Here is a 19413-nt window from a genome sequence, read left to right on the forward strand (position 1 = left end):
CGGTCGTCGTAGTGGTGGGGATGGTGGTGGTGGAGGTGACGACAGTGGTTGCGACAATGGTGGTGGGTATGGTGGTTGGTGGCGGCAACAATAGTAGTAGTGGCATGGTGGTGGTGGTGGTGGTAGTGGCTGCGGCGGTGGTGGTAGGTGACAGTGGTGGTGGTAGTGGTGGCAATGGCGTGGTGATGGTAGTGATGGGGGTGGTGTAATGGTGGCGATGGTGGTGGTGGTGACGGTAATGGCAGTGACGATGGTGGTGGTGGTTGGCAGCGGCGGCAGCGATGACGGTGGTGGTGACGGTAGTGGCTGCGGCAATAGTAGTGGTGGTTGGTGACGTGGTGGTGATGGTAATGGTGGCGTCGTGGTGGTGGTGGTAGTGATGGCGATAGGGGTGGTGGCAGTGGCGTGTGATGACGATGGTGGCGGTAGTGGTGATGGTGGTGGTGACGGTGATGGTGGTGGTGACAGTGATAGTGGTGGTGATGGTGGCGACGGCGGCGGCAATTGTGGTGGTGGTGATGGTGGTGATAGATGGAAGTGGTGGTGGCATCGTGGTGGCGAGGGGTGGTGACGATGACACTAGTTGTACGATGGTGGAGAGTGATTGAGAGGGATAAATGTTTCTCATTTTGTGTCCCGGAACAAAAAAAGCAGTTTTTTTTTTATTCTTTTTTCTGTTCTCTAGCACAAAAATTAAACCGGTTCATCCCGGGAACAAAAAATTAAACCGATTTTACCAAACGAGTTTCTTATTCATTTTTGTTCTCAGGAACAGAAATTAAAAAAGAATTGATTCTGAGAAGGTTGTCATACACACGCTTCATCTTTTAGCTAGAATGATTATGTAAGTGTTATTAATAATCATCGCTTACTCTTATAATATGTTTTGATTTTGAAATAAATAATTTTTCGTTTTTTTTTAAAAAAGTTACATCTTTGATATTGCATGTGTCAGTAAGCTTTCATATTTGTTTTCACACGAAAATGTTATGTGCACATTTTAAAATTTATATATTCGCATATAATGAAGTGAAAAGAATCAAAGTTCATATCGCCAAGCATTAGAATTGAGGAGATTTTAAATGCTATATCACTATATTTCTATCTCGGCATATGTGACGAATCGGTATAAGATCGAGAAGTTTTAGATGAAATTTTTGTCATTGATTTACTTACATCTAATAAATTGCATATTTAGTAATCATAGCAGGTAGATATAAATAGAATTAAAGAATAAGATTTAAAGTGTAATTTAGACTGATGTAAAATAATTCTGACCATATGTCCTGATCAGCATCATTTTATTGCAGTGTAAGTTACTATCTCAATTTTAATCATTAATTTTATTTATATCTAACGGTTCTTATTTATTAGATTTTTGAGCTATTAAATATAAGTAAATCAATGATACAGATTTGGTGTAAGATTTCTTATTCTTACATCAATATAAAAATATCTTTTATATATATATATATAGGGATAAAATTCGTTTACAAACTTTTTTTGCAAATTACACTAAGTACGACCGGTCGTACATTGCATGATTAAAGTATGACCAGTCGTACTTAGTGTAGTTTGTAAACAAAAAAATTTGTAAATATAACCTGTCATATATATATATATTAGAATTTTGACCTAGTGAACTTAAAAATATTTTTTAAGGATCAAACTTTTGACCTTTTCATCATTGTGATATGTACTCGTTGGAAGGGCCAGTAAAACGGGCTTAGCTCGGCAGCCCGATCAACTCAGTCCGCCAAATGGGACGTGACAAAATGAGTTTTATAACCTATTCTCAAAAGCAAGGCACATTGGATTGGCTCTTTTTTAGTAGGTTGATGGCGGGGCGGGTTAGTGTAAAACATGTTCGGAGCAGTGGGCTAATTTAGCCCGCCAGGAAAACGGGGCGGGGTGGGCCGAGTTTTTCAGCCCACTCTCAAAAGTAGGGGGACTAGCTCGTTATTTGACAGATTGATGGTTGGGCAAGGCGGGATGGGGGACTCATTTTGCCACCTCTACCCATTGTGTATGAATATATTAGTTTGATGTAAGACTTGAAAGTCTTACTCTCCATCTTAGCTATTGATTTCCATCAATTTAATATTATCATTTATTTAAAATTAATAATTAATTAATTACTATAACTCAATGAACTATAACTCTTAGATGGACAGAAATCAACGATTAAGATAAAGAGATAGATTTTTAAATCTTACATCAGAGTCAAAATATCTCTCCCATTATTTTTAATATATGTTTGACAATATCTTTGTACATTTAGATTTATATATGTAACATTTAAGTTCTCCTATTAAAAAAAATAAAAATATGAGAAAAATATATCAAACATATCCGAATAAAAAAGAAAGAAATAATTTGAGGAAAAAAAAGAAAAATAATAGAAGAAAAAACAAAACCAAACATATTGTAAAGTTTGAAGCCAATTCAATTTTATTTTTTTTCTTTTAAAATTATATAAATCATGTTAAAATTTTAAATTATAAAGGAAAATTTAAAAATGTACACAGCAATTTAACTAACTTCTTTGTACACGGTTATTTAAACAATTTGCTATGCTATAATTTTTTTTTTAAGAAGGTTATACTTACCACCAAAAAAATTTACAACCTTTACAACTAATCTAATTACCAATGATTTCCGTTAATCTAACGATTATAATTTATTAGAAATTATTAATTAATTAATAAATGCGACTCAATAATTTCCATAAATTATAACAGTTAAATTGACGAAAATCAATGATGATTAGGTTGACTGTAAAGGTTGTAAACTTTTTTGGTGGTAAGTATATCCTTCCCCAATTTTTCTCTTTCTCTTTTTTACCAATTTTTTTTTTCTCTTAGAAATAAACTCACCATTTTGTAGGGTTAGAAGAAGATTATACAAAATCTTACAGTTATTTAATCACAATACATTAAAATTAAATTAACTGCTCTTATTTAATTAATTATTTTAATTTAATTTTTAATTATTCTTTAAAAGTAAAATTTTTTGGATTTAAATAATCTTAAATTTTCTCTTAATCTTTAAAAATTAAATTATATGTTTTTCTTTAAAACATAAAAACTAATAGTATAAAATTATTAAGAAAAAATAATTATAATTTTAAATAACATAATTTTGTGTCTTTTTTTTGAAACTATGTTGCTTTGATATATTTTTAGTAATTTTTTACATTTTCTCTTTTTTATAAAATTATGAAGAAAAAGAAAGTAGATGAGAGAGAATGTAAAAATACGTCAAAACGATATAGTTTCATTAAAATGACACAAAGTTGTGTTATTTAAAATGAAAATTATTTTTTCCATTAAATTAAAGAATTAATATAAAAATTATATTGTTATTTAAATGTATAAATAAATAAATAAATAAATATATTACACCAAAACTAACCTTTGTTATGAGTAAATCAGATGGTTGCTGTTTACCAAAAAAATAAAATAAAATTAGATGGGTGGTTACTTACACGTGTTGGACAAATAAAAAGGAGAAAAAAAAAACATAAAAAGTATGCAATAGTACACAGAACTAATGTTCGTTTCTTAGCACGGTGGGTTACTGGGTTTTATAAATCAACAATCGGTGTGGTGTGTGTAAAGGGGTGTGTGTGTCTCTCTCTCTCTCTCTCTCAGAAAAAAGGATGGATTTTCAGGCTTTACCAGAAGGATGCATCGCTACCATACTATCTTATACGACTCCTGCTGACGTGTGCAGGCTCTCTGTCGTTTCAAAGATTTTCTGTTCTGCTGCTGAATCCGACGATGTGTGGAATCATTTTCTCCCTTCCGATGCCGATATCATCATTTCCCGCGCCGATTCCGAATCTACTTCGCTTGCTAACTCTCCTTCGAAGAAAACCCTCTATCTCGCTCTTTCCCATCACCCTATCATCATCGACCAGGGTACTAAGGTGAATATTCTTCAATCTTCATTTCTCCTTCTACTATTATTTAGGTCTTTTTAATCATTTTACACTGATTGAGCCTTGAAACTTGAGAGAGAGAGACAACAATTCTTTAAAAGAAAAGGAAAAAAAAAAAAACCTGAATTGGTTGTTGTTGTTGGTTGAATGTTTTGTTGTCCAATATCTGAAATGCAGAGCTTTCAATTGGAGAGAAAGAGTGGTAAGAAGTGTTACATGCTTGCTGCTAGAGCTCTCAGTATCATTTGGGGTGATACTCCCCAGTATTGGAACTGGAGCACCCTCCCAGACTCCAGGTCAGCTTCATATGTTAGTTACGATTAGTTACAGCTTCCAATTTTTGGTTTATGAACAATTTCGTTAATATCACGGTTAGTGTATGTACACATGTATAAATACTTCATCTATGAATCAATGAATCACTCAGTTTATTTATTTATTTATTTTCAATTTCTTTGAAGAAGTCACCATATGAGTTTCTGAATCATAAGCCCCCCAACTATAACTCTCTTAAGTTATTTGCTGCTTATGTTATGCCTCTACACTTCCATCATTGAGATTCTGAGAAATAAATTATTTCTTGGCTATCAAAAAGGGTAAAAAGTCTCCAGATTGTATGATTTAACTAAAAGATCATTTTTCACTTTTAGGAATACAAAGTCTCATGAAATTATTTTCCCTTTCCAGCTTCTCTCATTTTCTCAGCCACTTGTTTATCAATAACCAATCTTAGTCTTTCCTTTATCTTTGTTGCTCTCGTGGTGTTTATCAATGACATCATCATAGCTGGATCTAATCCAACTCCATTGAGGGAATCGAGGCTTATTTGCACTCTTAGTTAACCTTATGTTAGATCACAGTTAGTCTACACCTGTATAATACTCTATCTATGAATCGATGAATCACTCAGCGTATTTCTCAATTTCTGTTTCAATAACCACTGTACTGATTTTGGATTTTTTCCTTTCTCTGACACATATCAATGTCATGCCTGTATTCCTGTCTTTGCAACTTTTGTGTACAACTTATGAACAGGTTCCCTGAAGTTGCTCAGCTTCTTCATGTGTGTTGGCTTGAAATTCGTGGGATGATCAACACCCTTGCCTTGTCCCCAAATACTCAGTATGCAGCTTATCTTGTGTTCAAGATGATCGATGGCCGAGGATTTCGTCAGAGTCCTGTGGAGTTATCAGTTGGTGCCTTACATGGCCACAGTACTACCCACACCGTCTGTTTGGATCCAAACTTAGGAAGCAGGCCGCACCGCAGAGTTGTGGGATTGCCACGTCCAAATGAGAGAAGTGATGGGTGGTTGGAGATTGAGATGGGGGAGTTCTTCAATTCTGGCCTAGAAGATGAAGTGCAGATGAGTGTTGTGGAGACAAAATATGGTAATTGGAAGAGCGGTCTCCTTCTTGAAGGAATAGAAGTTAGGCCTAAGGAAGACAATTAAGCAACCTAACTTCTTGTTTAATTCAATTCACAGAACTATTCGTAAGTCTTGCGTCTTAAATGGCAGAACACTGCTTGCAGATTTGAAGCTTCAACTTTTGAACATACTATGTGATGTATTCTCTTCTTGCCAAACTGCTACTCTCTTCGTGAAGTATAAGTATATGCATAAGTTATATTGCTTGTCGTAGTTATTATGACTGGTTATACTCTAGCATCCCGTTTAGTGGTGTAACTTTTTGTATTTTGGATATAAAGGCTTTGGGGGATGTACTTCTAACTATCTATTGTGATGCATCATGAATCTGCTGTCAATTATTTTTCAACACTCAATTATAAATACTATGTAATTGATCATTGATCGAAGACATCAATTCTATTTACCCGTTGCAAAACAAATTTGGACAAATCTAGTATCCCACCGGTTCACAAATATCTTGTTATCATTACAGCTGGAAGAGTGGGTGAAATCCAATCTTCGAACCGAGACATGACAGCGAGGGGGAGTGGCCTCTGACGTTTGGAGTGGCATGCTGGGCAATCTGGAATGGGAGGAACACGTCGGTCTTCCAAAACAGGGAGCAATCCACCCTCTTCATCCCAAAAGAAGCTTCCAGAATCTCCCTCTAAACCCACCTCAGAACCACTAATATTCGTGTCAATCTCATTGTTTGCTGAAAAGTGCTTTTCAGTTGCTTGCATTGCTTCAAACTGAATGGCTCTAATGGAACACGTTCGTGAATTAAGACGTGGCAACGAGGTAGCTTCGTTTGGAAAATTTAAAGAAGCATTGTTACCTTTGAAAGCCAAAGCTGAAAGCAGCAACATCGTATGCTGTATATTACCAGTTTACCACACACCGGTGCAAATGCTAGTGCAGCTACTCAAAGCTCACACACGTTACCTTTTAATGACCACAGCTGACATCTTGATCAGCTGTGACCTTTTAATGACCACACGTGACATCTTGATCAGCTGTAACTAATTCAGTTATGTTAGTTATTAGTTATAGCTATTCGAGTATTAGTTAAAATAAAACTGTACATATAGTTAGAATGTAGAATAGTTAAGACAAGTTGTAATCTTCTCTTCATTTTTAGTTTTATTTTTGGTAATAAAGAAGGGGCAAGGTCCTACAACAAAACAAAACTAAGAAACTACAGCTAAAGAAAGCCTATTGGACATATCCTGTTGCAGAAGAACCGCAAGCTGTGGTGGGGGGCTATAGAAAACATTAAAGTTGCTAAGCCTGTCATGAGGATGAGAAGCAAGTCACTCAGCACAACTATTGTTCTCTCTTTTTGTATGAGAACACTTCACAATCCAGTCTTCTAAAAGCCATTTTTGAATGTAGGACACAACTTGAGAATTTCTGGGGTCGTCATGACTACCATGAATCATCGAGAGATCATTCATTGCATCGCATTCTAATTCAATTCTTCTAGCACCGGTACGCCAAGCCATCTCTAACCCTTTAAGGATTCCCCAAAGTTCTACATCGGGGGGATTACATAAACCAATGTGAAAACTGAAGCCACTTAGAAAAACTCCATTATGATCTCTCATGAGATCACAACAACTAGCACGCTTTCTAATGGCAGAAGATGCACCATTAGTGTTGATTTTCAACCAACCTGGACTCGACGGAGACCACTCGCTAGGATAAAGAATACTAGGGGAGTGTCCAAGAATTCTCTTGTGCTTGTTCCTAGCTGAAAACATGAGAGAGATAAAATAAGATATAACATGCTTACCTTTATGCGGCCTGCGAAAGCTATCATCATGGATGTGTTGATTGCACCATGTCCACAAGTACCAGCACGTAGGGGAAAAAATGTCACGCCAATCTGAATGATCATGTCTGTTCCAAAGATTACTCACATTCCCTTTGAGCCAATCTTGGATATTCAAATTAGAAAAATCTCCAGGCACCCGGTTATCAAACCAGTCTTTCCAAATGTTTTGAGCATGAATGCAATCTCGAATAACATGAAGAAGGGTCTCCTTGTTATTGGGGCAACTAATACACGTATTTGGACATTCATTCCATTTTCCAGTTCTACCTCTCACCGGTAGTTTATTTAGAAAAGCTAACCACATCATGGTTTTTATTCTCTCAGGACCTTTCCAAGTCCATATCTTTCTTCAAGGGATGTTGTCATGGGGATCAGAAAAATTCATTAGTTTTCTATAAGCCACCTTAACCAACAAAGTGGCAGTGTGGTTATTCAACCAAATCAATCTATCATCAACATTTTTTACTAACTGAATGGGATATCCCGTAACACTAGAAACTATATAATCTCTTAGGAACTTTTGAATATGAGAAATATCCCAAATTACTTGAGGAGCCGCTTGAGCAATAATTTTCTTCAAATCAAAAAAATGGAATCAGAGCTTGACCTAAAGAACAAAGGTTTATCTCCAGTACCAACCAATTATCAAGCCAAAATCTAATGTTATCACCATCACCAATTTTTTGGCGAAGACCTGAAAGGAAACGATTCCAGCACTAACTAAGATCACGCTATAATTTGGAATCATAAGACTTGGAAATAACACCCCTTTTTAAATCTTGACCTCCACCATATTTAGCTTTCAAGACCCTCACCCAGAGTTCACCTTGGCCATTAAGAATTTCCTAGGCCATTTTGGGTGATCCCTAGGCCACCCAAATCCTTAGGCTTGTACATAGTGTCCCAAGAAATCAAATGAGCATTGTTGTTACCCCAAATAAAAGAACGTTGAAGTTGTTCAATTTCATCACATAAAGTGAGGGGAAGAAGCCCATTTTGCATATGAAAAGCTGGGATAACACTTATTACTGATTTAGTAAGAGTACCTTACCTGCAAAAGACAAACTCTAAGTTTTTCAGCCATCAAGATCTTTCCTCACACGATCCATGATTGTAGAATAATTGCATTTAGAGTCACACCATTGTTTTATAAAAGAACCCAAGTAACGACCAATATTAGTCACCTGTTTGTATCCCGTCAATGCAATAGTGGAAACAGTTACCCCTTCTCTCGTGTTAGAAGAAAAGAGAATAGTAGATTTTTGGAATACTGATACTCTGACATGACATTCTATAGAATTGGTTTAGGCAATCTGTTACCAAGCAAGCTTGCTCAGCTGAGGCTTCAGAAAAAAAAAGATGATATCGTATACGAACATAAGATGGGATAAAGAAGGCCCACCTCTACAAACTTTGATCGGTTTCCAAGTCCCATTCTCCACCCTTTGAGAGATTAGATGAGAAGGTTTTTCAACACAAAGAACAAGGAGAAAGAGGATCCCTATCCCTCTCTCAGGGGAGAAAGTGTCAGAAGTACCTCCATTGACAAGCACCTTAAAATTGGTCATAATGATCGGCGCCATAATGAACTCAACCATCCAAGAGGGAAGATGGATTTCTGAGATAACCTTGTGAATAAAAGACCAACTAAGCTCATCTTAAGCTTTTTCTAGATCAATTTTAATAGCCATAACACCCTTCTGACCTTTCATTCTAGACATCGTATGCACCACTTCTTTAGCAACAATAATGTTATCTTGTAAATTCTTGTTGGGGACAAAGCTAGCTTGGTTTGCAGAAATCAGATTCTCCATGACCTCTTTAAGTCTACCAACTATAACTTTGCTCATACATTTGTATAAAACATTGCACAAAGATATGGTTTTGAACTGAGAAACAAGAGAAGGCTTACTAATCTTGGGAATTAAGGCAATTAACGTACCATTTATATCCATGATGGATTGCGGATTCTCCAAATAGGATTGAAAAGAGTTATACACTTGATCCCAATTCTTATGAAAGAAAGCTATTGTGTAGCCATCCTCACCAGGAGTTTTAGAACCCTTAATGGAAAAGAAAGCCTTTCTAATTTCATCCTTAGAAACCAACCCTCTCAATTTGTCCATAATGCCGATATCAAAATGAGGCCATCTAGTAGCTATCCACTCCCGATGTGTAACCTCCTCTTTAAACAAGTTGCTGCTTATTAGATTAATAAGACCTTCTTCATCACGAACCCAAAGACCATTCTCGCCCTTAAGCTCAACAATTTTCCCTTGCTTCCTTATGATAAGAGTTTTAGTATGATAATATCTAGTATTCCTGTCACCATGGTTCAACCAATTCGTTCTTGACTTCTCAAACCATAAAACTTCTTCTTGATCGAGCACATCTTCAAGTTCAGCTCTAATTTTTTCCTCCACCTTCTCTTTTCAATTTTGATGAATGAGAATTATTTTCTCAAGATGAGAATACCAGAAAATCAACACTATAGCTGCCATGTCAGGGCGAGCAAAACTTCCAAGCCATACTCGAGTTTTGTTCTTAGGTTGTCGTAGCTCACACACCAACTTCCCAATCCTCTGCCTCACCCCTTCGTATATTGGATGACGAGTCTCGTGGAACTTCTTTCTTCTAGCTCTTCGCTTTTGCATTTTTTGTGTTTTGAAGTTATCTTGAAATTCTCATCAAATTCAACAATGGCGAACGTTTTTATAATTTACATTGTAACAGTATTTGGTTGTTGGAATTTGAATTAAAATTAATTTAGGTAAAACAGGGGATTTATTTGATAAGTAAAAAGTAGCGGAGAACGTGCTAGCACATGTGGGGCATTTTGTGGTACCACGATGTTTGAACGTGGCAGAATGTATGGTGTGAGAGCGTGCTAGCACATGTGGGCTTTGTTTGGGAGTTTGGGGGAGAAGGAAATGAAGGGAATCCAAGGGGAAGGGAGGGGAAGGAAGGGAAGGTAATTGAAGGGTATTCCTTTCTATTGTTTGGGAGTTAAAAAAATGCTAAGGGGAAATTGGAGGGTCCATGAAATATTTTTACAATTTTACCTCTTTTTAAAAATTAATATAATTAATATATTTTATAAATTAAATTAAATTTAAAATTTCTAAACAAAATTGTTTATGTATTCTTCACACTACTAAAAAAGATTATATTTTCGATGAATATTTTACGTTGCAAACAATGAAAATTCTGTCAAAAAAATATTTAAATTACATCAAAGGAATACTTTACAATGAAAGGCGACGAAAGCTTTATCCGATAAGTTTTTTAAAAAAATAATTTTTCTTTCAAAATTTACGATGGAAATTAGTTTCCGTCAAAATTTTTGATGAAAATGATTTGTTAAACATTTTCAACAACAAAAATTACATCAAAAGTTGACGGAAAAAAGAATTCCGTCAAATTTTTTGATAGAATTTAAATTACGTAAAGAATTTTGACAGCATATTTTTTTTGTCGAAATTTCTTACAAAAATGTTTTTCGCCGAATTTTTTTACCGAAAAATTTTTCGTCGAAATTTTTTGACATAAATGTGTTCCGTTGAAAATTTTGATAGAAATATTTTTTGTTGAAAATTTTGCCGAAAATATTTTCTATGAAAATGTGTTTCGCCAAAAATTTCAACGAAATTTTTTTCCGTCAAAAAGTATGACGAAAATATTTTCGTCGAAAACTTTTGACGAAATTTAGATTCTGTAAAGAATTTTGACAAATTTTTTTTCCGTCAAATTTTTTTACAGAATTATTTTTCGTCAAAACGTTTTACGAAATTTTTCAATGGAAATGCGTTTTGTTAAAAATTTAGAGGAAAATATTCTTCGTCGAAAATTTTGACAAATATGTTTTTTTGTCAAATATTTTGTCTGAATTTATATTCCATAAAGAGTTTTGACACAAAATATTCTGTCAGAATTTTTACAAAAATATTTTTCGTCGAAATTTTTTGCTAGAAATGTGTTTCACTAAAAATTTTAATGGAATTGTTTTCCGTTAAAAATTTTGACCGAAATATTTTCTGACAAAATTTTTTACTGAATTTTTTCTATCAAAAAATTGATGAAAATATTTTTGCTTGAAAAGTTTGGCAGAAATATTTTCGTTGAAAGTTTCAACGAAATTTAGATTCTATCAAGAATTTTAACTGAATTTTTTTTCAAAAAAAATTTATGTCATTGATTATATAGTTTTCTCATTTTAATTCAAAGGTTAAATATGTAATTTTTAATATTTCTTCCCTTAAATCTCCCAAATCGGGGAAATTTAATTATAAGAAGTAGGAAGATTTTGGAGGGTTTAGTAAAAATTCTCAATACCTTCCCCTCATTTTTGTAAACTCACAAACAAGGGAATGACTTAATAAAACCCTCTCATTCCCTTCCTTTCCCTCCAAAAACCAACTCCCAAGATTTTTTTTGAGAGTTTGGAGGGGAAGGAAAGGAAGGGGATCTAAGGGGGACGGAGGGGAAGGAAGAGAAGGGAATTCTTTTCTCTTGTTTGGGAGTTAAAAAAATGGTAGAGGAGGAAAATGGGTTAATGAGATATTTTTACCATTTTATCCTTTTTTTTAAAATTAATATAATTAATATATTTTACAAATTAAATTAAATTTAAAATTTCTAACAAAATTATTTATGTACTTTTCACAACACCAAAAAAGATCATATTTACGTACTTTTCATTACAAAATTATTTTTCGTCGGAATACTTTTCGTCGAAAAGCGACAGAATTTTTCAACCAATGAAAATTTTTACAAAAAAAAAGTTTTCTAACGAAATTTTTGACGAAACTTAGTTTCCATCAAAAGTTTTGACAAAAATGATTTCCTCCATCAAATGTTTTAAACGAAATAAGAATTCTGTCAAAAATTTTGACGGAACATTTTTCGTTCACAATTTCGATGAAAATGTGTTCTGACGAAAATTTCGACAGAAATTGTTTTGTTAGAAATTTTGAGTGAAATGTTTCATTCGAAACTTTCGACGAAATTTAGATTCTATAAAGAATTTTGACAGAATATTTTTTTCGTCAAAATTTTTTGTCGAAATTTTTTTCGTCAAAATTTTGGACGAAAATATTTTCGTTAAAAGTTTCAACGGAATTTAGATTCTATCAACAATTTTGACTGCATTTTTTTTCCTTAGAAAATTTACGTGAATGATTATGGCAAAATCTGGTTCCGTCTCTAATTTCGTCTTTAGTTTTGATGAAATTTTTTTGACGTATATGATTTTTATCAAAAATTTCATAACTATTTTTGACGAAATATTTTTCGACGATAAATTCTGTCGGTATTTGAGACTTTTCTTCTTTTGTTTAGGAGTTAAAAAATGGTAAGGGAGTAAAATAGATGGTTAATGAGATATTTTTACCATTTTACTCCATTTTTAAAATAAATATAATTATTATATTTTACAAATTAAATTAAATTTAAAATTTCTAACAAAATTATTTATATACTTTTCACAATCCTAAAAGAGATCATACTTTTGACTAAATTTCTACGTTGCAAACGATAAAAATTTCGTCACAAAATCATTTTTTCGTCAGAATACTTTTTGTCGAAAAGTGACGAAATTTTTTCGTCAAAAAATTGTACGGAAATATTTTAAGAGATTTAAACAATGGTTACATGCATAAATATTTTTACGGAAATAATTTTCGTCACAAAATTGTGTTTCATTGAAAAGTTTGATGAAAATATATTTCGTCAAAAATGTCGATGAATAAGTTTTTTTGTGAAATATTTTGGCAAAATTTAGATTCCGTAAAGAATTTTGAAAAAAAAAATTCCTTCAAAATTTTTTACATAAATGTTTTTAGTCTCAAATTTTGAAGGAAATATTTTTCGTCGAATTTTTTTAAAATAAATATGATTATTATATTTTACAAATTAAATTAAATCAAAACTTTCTAACAAAATTATTTATGTACTTTTCACAATACTAAAAAAGATAATATTTTTGACGAAATTTCTAGGTTGCAAACGATGAAAATTTTGTCACAAAATTATTTTTTCTTCAGAATACTTTTCGTCAATGGTTCAAGTACAGAACAACAGATGGTTCAAGTACAGAACAGACGTTGGATTGACGGAAGAAAAAGGTCCCAAATCTGTTAAATATCACTAGAGTTTCTTCTGTAACACAATAAGTTTATAATTGTTTCACTTTTCATATTGTCATGCCCAGCTCAAACATTTAACCAACACAACTAATTTCAAGACCCATACTTAAAAATTCAATTTCACACATGCACTAAGTTTTTTATGGCCAAGATTTATAACCAAAAAAGCATTAACACAGAGATAAGAGTCTAACCTTGTATCGGAACTCAAATATGGTTTCAATTCCTCTGTCAATAACCCCACAAACGCGACAAACATAACCAAGATCATCTTTTAAAATAAAAGAATGATCACAGTCCTCATCTTTTTTTGCTTCTTCATCGGGCAGAGGATTCACAGAATTATCCTAGTAGAAGTACAATTAAACTAAATTAATGCCAAAAGAACTCTTCAGAGAAGCTATTATTAAGGGCAATTCAAAGTTAAAACAGTGTGATCTATGTGATAGAGTGGCTCACTCTCTAGAAGGCTGGAAAGCAAATTACAATACATGCAAATGCAACTGTCTCTGGTTTTAGTAACAGAAACAACCTTCCTAATACACTTAAAGGTAAATTACCATGATATGTTTACGAGTAATTTTCCTGAGAAGAGAATAAAAGTATACTTACTTACTGCGTACATGTAAAGCTCCGTGACATTCATACAACAGATATAAACCAGAGAAAGAAAATTGAGCGAGAGAGCAATTCTTGACTCAACACAGATATTGGGGAAGCCGTTACAAATGAAAATGACATGGAAAAAGCACCAACAAATGAATAGAAGATAAACTAATTGACAAAAACAGTTTTTCTTATTGAAAATGAAAAACAAATTAAAGTAATCATACTTTGGAACATTCCATTGCCATTGACATCTCCCTCTAAATATCTTCTAGGCCATCGTCTTCGGTATCAACCTGATGATCTTCTTCCTCCTGCACGCAAACATAAACACCTTTATCTCCCCGAGTGTTACCTTTACCAGACAGACTTGTTTTTAGATCTTCACTTTCTCCATAGGAAGCAATGGGAGCATGACAACCCTATAAAGCATTGTTGCACATAGAATAGTAAGGATTAAGGATGTAAGCGAAACAAGTTGCATTGAAAAAAAGAAAGACCCAGCATCTTCTTATGAAAAGTAGTTAGCAATTTAAACCCAAATAGTCAGAATCTTGCAAAGCAAGCTACCTAAACCCAAAATTTAAACTATGTTTTTGAAGAATAAATGGAAAACCTCATATATCATAATATACTATTCAACTTTCAACCATAGTAGTTAAAAGTGGATTGCGGCCCGTTGCGGCCAACCCTCCCTGAAAAACGCTATAGCACTATAGTGGGTTGCGGTTGCGGAAATAGCGGAATGTATTAACATAACGTAGATACACCATATATATATATATATATATATATGTATGTATATATATATATATATATATGCTAAAAAATAAAAATCAATCAATAATAATAAAGAATTGCTCCAAAACAAATAGGAATTCCAAGAAGCCAATTAAAAGATCTAAATATTGTCAATATCCAAAACATAACAAGAGATAATATATCTCTCCCTGATAGGATGATTAATCAATATATCTCTCTCTGTAGGATACAAAAATTAATCAATATCTCTCTCTCTGATAAGATACATATATATATATATATATATATATATATATATATAATCAATATATATCTCGCTGATAGAATACAAAAATTAGTCAATATATCTCACTAATAGGATCCAAAAATGTGTCGGTTATATATCTGATTCTGATTGTATATAAATATGGTGGAATGGTAGGTAGACAAGAGATGATTGTATATAAATATGATCCTGATAGAATATATTGATATATAATTATATATATACATAGTATTTAAAAGTGGATTGCGGCCCGTTGCGGCCAACTCTGAAAAACGCTATAGCGCTATAGCGGGTTGCGATTGCGAAAATAGCGGAATGTATTAACATAACGTAGATACACCATATATATATATATATATATACTAGAGCAGTACCCGTGCGATGCACGGAGGAAAAAGATCAAAAAATTTGTCGGCGTCTGTCGTCGCTTAATTGCTAAAAGAAAGAATCGTGTTAATATTTTGTGCTATTTAGGGAGGTGAAAAGCTATAAAACTTTGTAAGTATCTACCACAAACAAAACTCTGCAATTAAAAAACGCCAATTATTAATAGGCTTAACAATTTACGATGCCGAAAGTTGTGGTATTATTAATAGGCTTAACAATCACCTATGCAAAAAGCAGTGATAAATTAATATAGTTGTTTGACTTCCAATTTTAAACTTTTTCCCCACCTATGAAGTTTAAATTTAAAATTTAGATTTTTTTTTATCAACTATAAATATATTTTAATAATTTCTAATACATTTTTTGTTTAATCTATAATTTTATATTAAATTCGAATTTATTATATATATCTTTTTCCCACGACAGGAATATTAAATGCTGAACTCTTTTCCTACCTATCAAGTTCAAAATTCAAATTGAGAAGTTTAAATTTTTAATAGTACATATTTTCTCACCCAATAGTAAGTATTATTAATAGACATAATAATTTTTCATATAAAAAGTAGTGAAAAATATCCATAAAAGGTTGTGTACTTTCTCCAAATAATAGCTTTTAGTTATTCATTCATGACATATTTTTTCCGTGTTAATTATACTCTTTCAATAAAAAATTGAAAGTTTAATTTTATTCTCACATACTAAATTAAAAAATTTATTTTTATAGTGATTAAATTTTTATAATCTATTTTTTACAGAATGATAGAGGTCATTTTAATTTTATTTAAATTTAAAATTTAAATTCTTTTGTATTATTATACATTTTTTATATGACTTTTTCTCTTTTAATTTATGATTTTTATACGTTTTTTAAAATTGGTTATACATGTATATTTAAAATGTTATTTTGCAATATTTTTTTAAAATTCTTGTTTTTTTTATGCAGCATTGATAGGGCTAACAATTATCCGTGCAAAAAATAATGGAATATACAACAAAAGAAAAGTAAAGGTCTTTTTTACTCATAATATACATCAAAAGAAAAGTAGTGGGACATTAAGTGAGCTCTGTGCCACCAAAATTATTGTCCAAATGTCTTCCCACCAATACAAAGTTTAAAATTCAAAATTCAAATTCAAATTCAAAATTTAAATTTAAATTTAAATAAAATTCGAAATTGAAAATAAATATTTCAGAAAACAATGAGTTATTATTAATTTGAAAATTCTAATGTAGAAAGCAGTGGGATATTAAATGAATTGTCTGCCACAAAAAATTGTTCACATAATTTTCTATTTTATTTATTTACAAATTTTGATTTTGTTTTATATTTATTTAATTTAAAATATTTGTGTTTTTTTACAAAATATTTTGGTTTTTTTAATGATTATTTTCTAACAAAATAGTTTGTTTTTTATGCAGCATTGATATGGTTAACAATTACCCATAAAGAAAGTAATGTGATAATAAGTGAGCTGTCTGCCACCAATAATTGTCCAAATATTTTCCCACCACTACAAATTTTAAAATTCAAAGTTCAAATTCAAATGAAATTCGAAATTTAAAATAAATATTTCAGAAAGCAATGAGTTATTATTAAATGAAAATTCCGATGTAGAAAGCAATAAGATATTAAATGAATTATTATTATTTATTTACAAATTTCGATTTCATTTTATATTTATTTAATTTAAAATATTTGCGTTTTTTTACAAAATATTTTGTTTTTTAAATGATTATTTTTTAACAAAATCTTTTTTTTATGGAGCATTGATATGGTTAACAATTACCGATATAGAAAGTAATGAGATAATAAATGAGTTGTCTGCCACCATTAATTGTCCAAATGTTTTCCTACCACTACAAAGTTTAAAATTCAAAATTCAAAATCAAATGAAATTCAAAATTTAAAACAAATATTTCAGAAAGCAATGATTTATTATTAATTTGAAAATTTCAATGTAAAAAGCAGTGGGATATTAAATTAGTTGTTTGCCACGAAAAATTGTTCACATCATTTTCTATTGTATTTATTTACAAATTTTGATTTTATTTTATATTTATTTAATTTAAATTATTTGTGTTTTTTTACAAAACATTTTCGTTTTTCTAATAATTATTTTTTAACAAAATAATTTTTTTTATGCAGCATTGATATGGTTAACAATTATCCATGTTGAAAGTAATGAGATAATAAATGAGTTGTCTGCCACCAATAATTGTCCAAATATTTTCCCACCACTACAAAATTTAAAATTCAAAATGAAAATTTACTTTAAACGAAATTCGAAATTTATAATAAATATTTCAAAAAGCAAGTTTTTATTATTAATTTGGAAATTCCAATGTAGAAAGGAGTGGGATGTTAAATGAGTTGTGTGCCACGAAAAATTATTCACATAATTGTCCATTTTATTTATTTACAAATTTTGATTTTATTTTATATTTATTTAATTTAAAATATTTGCATTTTTTTACAAAATATTTTTGTTTTTTAATGATTATTTTTTAACAAAATAGTTTTTTTTATGCAGCATTGATATGGTTAACAATTACCCATGTAGAAAGTAATGGGATAATAAATGAGTTGTCTGTCGCCCACCAATAATTGTCCAAACGTGAACATGTAGCATGGTTTTTATTTATTTTTTCGTTAAAAAATAATCCTTAATTATGTTTTTTGAAACACAAACAAACTAATTCATATGTCTTTAAATAAAATTAGCAGAATGGCACCACATTAGCTATTACTCAAACGTGATGTCTTTAAATGCATATGTCAGCTTTTATTATATGACTATTGCTATTCCATAACAATTATAATAAACAATTGCCACGTCTTAATTGAAAACAGTATAATAACCAATGGTCCTAGGAATACTAAACTGAAGCCACTTGTATATAAAAACCTATTTTATTTTTCTTCATCTTTTGAATTCGTGCATTGGTATACAAAAATGTGTTATATTCTAAGAAGTATGCACAATAAAAGATGAAAGATATATTGTAAGAATAGAATACTGCAAAACATTAAACTTTTATTGGTAATTACTCAACAAACGAAGATAAAATGAAGGTTTTAGAAAATGGAATGGGAATATGAAAATCGAACTGTACCTTTTTTTTTTTTTTGGTAAACCGAAATGCACCCTTCAAAATTAAGGATGTTTTGGTTCAAGAGCAGATATAATGTTTGAGAAGCGAAAATGTTTAAGGAAATATTGTATTTGTTTAGAGTGACCGTTGAGATTCAATTCAATCCAAAAGACTCTATTTGAATTTTAAAAATATGAAATAATGTTATTGTTTATAGAGTGAGCATTTAAATTCTATTCAATCCAAAAAAAATCTATTTTTACTTTTAAAAAAATCCATTTAATTTGATTGTTTAGACCTCTATTTTTAAAATTTGAAATCCCCTTGTATTAGATAAATTAGTTGGTTGAACTTGCAATAATTAATATGTTAATGATTTATTTTCTTTGATAAACACACTATTAATTAATTAATATATTTTTTATAATAAAAGTCAACGCAATAATCAATAGAATAATACATTAAGCTGGTACAATATTTTAATGTTTATAGGAATCTTAATTTACCATTAAAGATTAAGACTCTTCATATTTTCCATAACTCTTAAGTCCTAAATATTTATGGAACACTATGATGTTTAATTATGACGTTTCAAGTGGTTTGTTTATTAGCCTTGTCCATTCCAATGCACAAAGCAATAAATTGTTTTGATGATTCACATTTTCCTAAATCCCTATTAATGCCAAAAGACCTGTATAATTACTTGATGGTCTTAGGAATACTAAAAGACAATTGTGAACACATGCACCGCGTTTCGTTTTTCGACAATTACAAAAATAACGATGCAGCAATTCCATTCACTGCTATAAGCAATCCGTTCGTTAGTGTGACTTTTAAATTCCCAAAGCTATGAAAAAAGAAGAAGGAAGAAACAACAAAATAAACTTCATTGACAATTGCTAAAAAAAAAAACCAACATATAAATAAACGAAAAAAAAAGACAATTTATTCCAATAACTTTTCACA

General features: G+C 31.3%; 1 protein-coding gene across 1 annotated transcript; it reads left to right on the top strand.

Annotated features, from left to right (window-relative positions):
* Positions 1–3588: 3588 nt before the first annotated feature.
* On the top strand, positions 3589–5731 carry LOC133288777 (putative F-box protein PP2-B12). The gene is made up of 3 exons (XM_061486590.1): positions 3589–3931; positions 4121–4239; positions 4979–5731. The coding sequence occupies exons 1-3, from the start codon at positions 3662–3664 to the stop codon at positions 5394–5396; spliced, it is 807 nt and encodes a 268-aa protein (XP_061342574.1). The 5' UTR covers positions 3589–3661; the 3' UTR covers positions 5397–5731.
* Positions 5732–19413: the final 13682 nt, after the last annotated feature.

This window comes from Gastrolobium bilobum, unplaced genomic scaffold (genome assembly GCF_033153095.1).
Source record: "Gastrolobium bilobum isolate Gb01-03AN ecotype WA unplaced genomic scaffold, APGP_CSIRO_Gbil_v1 utg2264, whole genome shotgun sequence".
Taxonomy (NCBI): domain Eukaryota; kingdom Viridiplantae; phylum Streptophyta; class Magnoliopsida; order Fabales; family Fabaceae; genus Gastrolobium; species Gastrolobium bilobum.

Bases quoted from the DNA above. Each gene is read 5' to 3' on its own strand.
- LOC133288777 (XM_061486590.1), top strand. From the start codon at position 3,662: ATGGATTTTCAGGCTTTACCAGAAGGATGCATCGCTACCATACTATCT. The intron at 3,932-4,120 runs GTGAATATTCTT...TCTGAAATGCAG, and splicing joins TCATCGACCAGGGTACTAAG to AGCTTTCAATTGGAGAGAAA. The intron at 4,240-4,978 runs GTCAGCTTCATA...ACTTATGAACAG, and splicing joins AGCACCCTCCCAGACTCCAG to GTTCCCTGAAGTTGCTCAGC.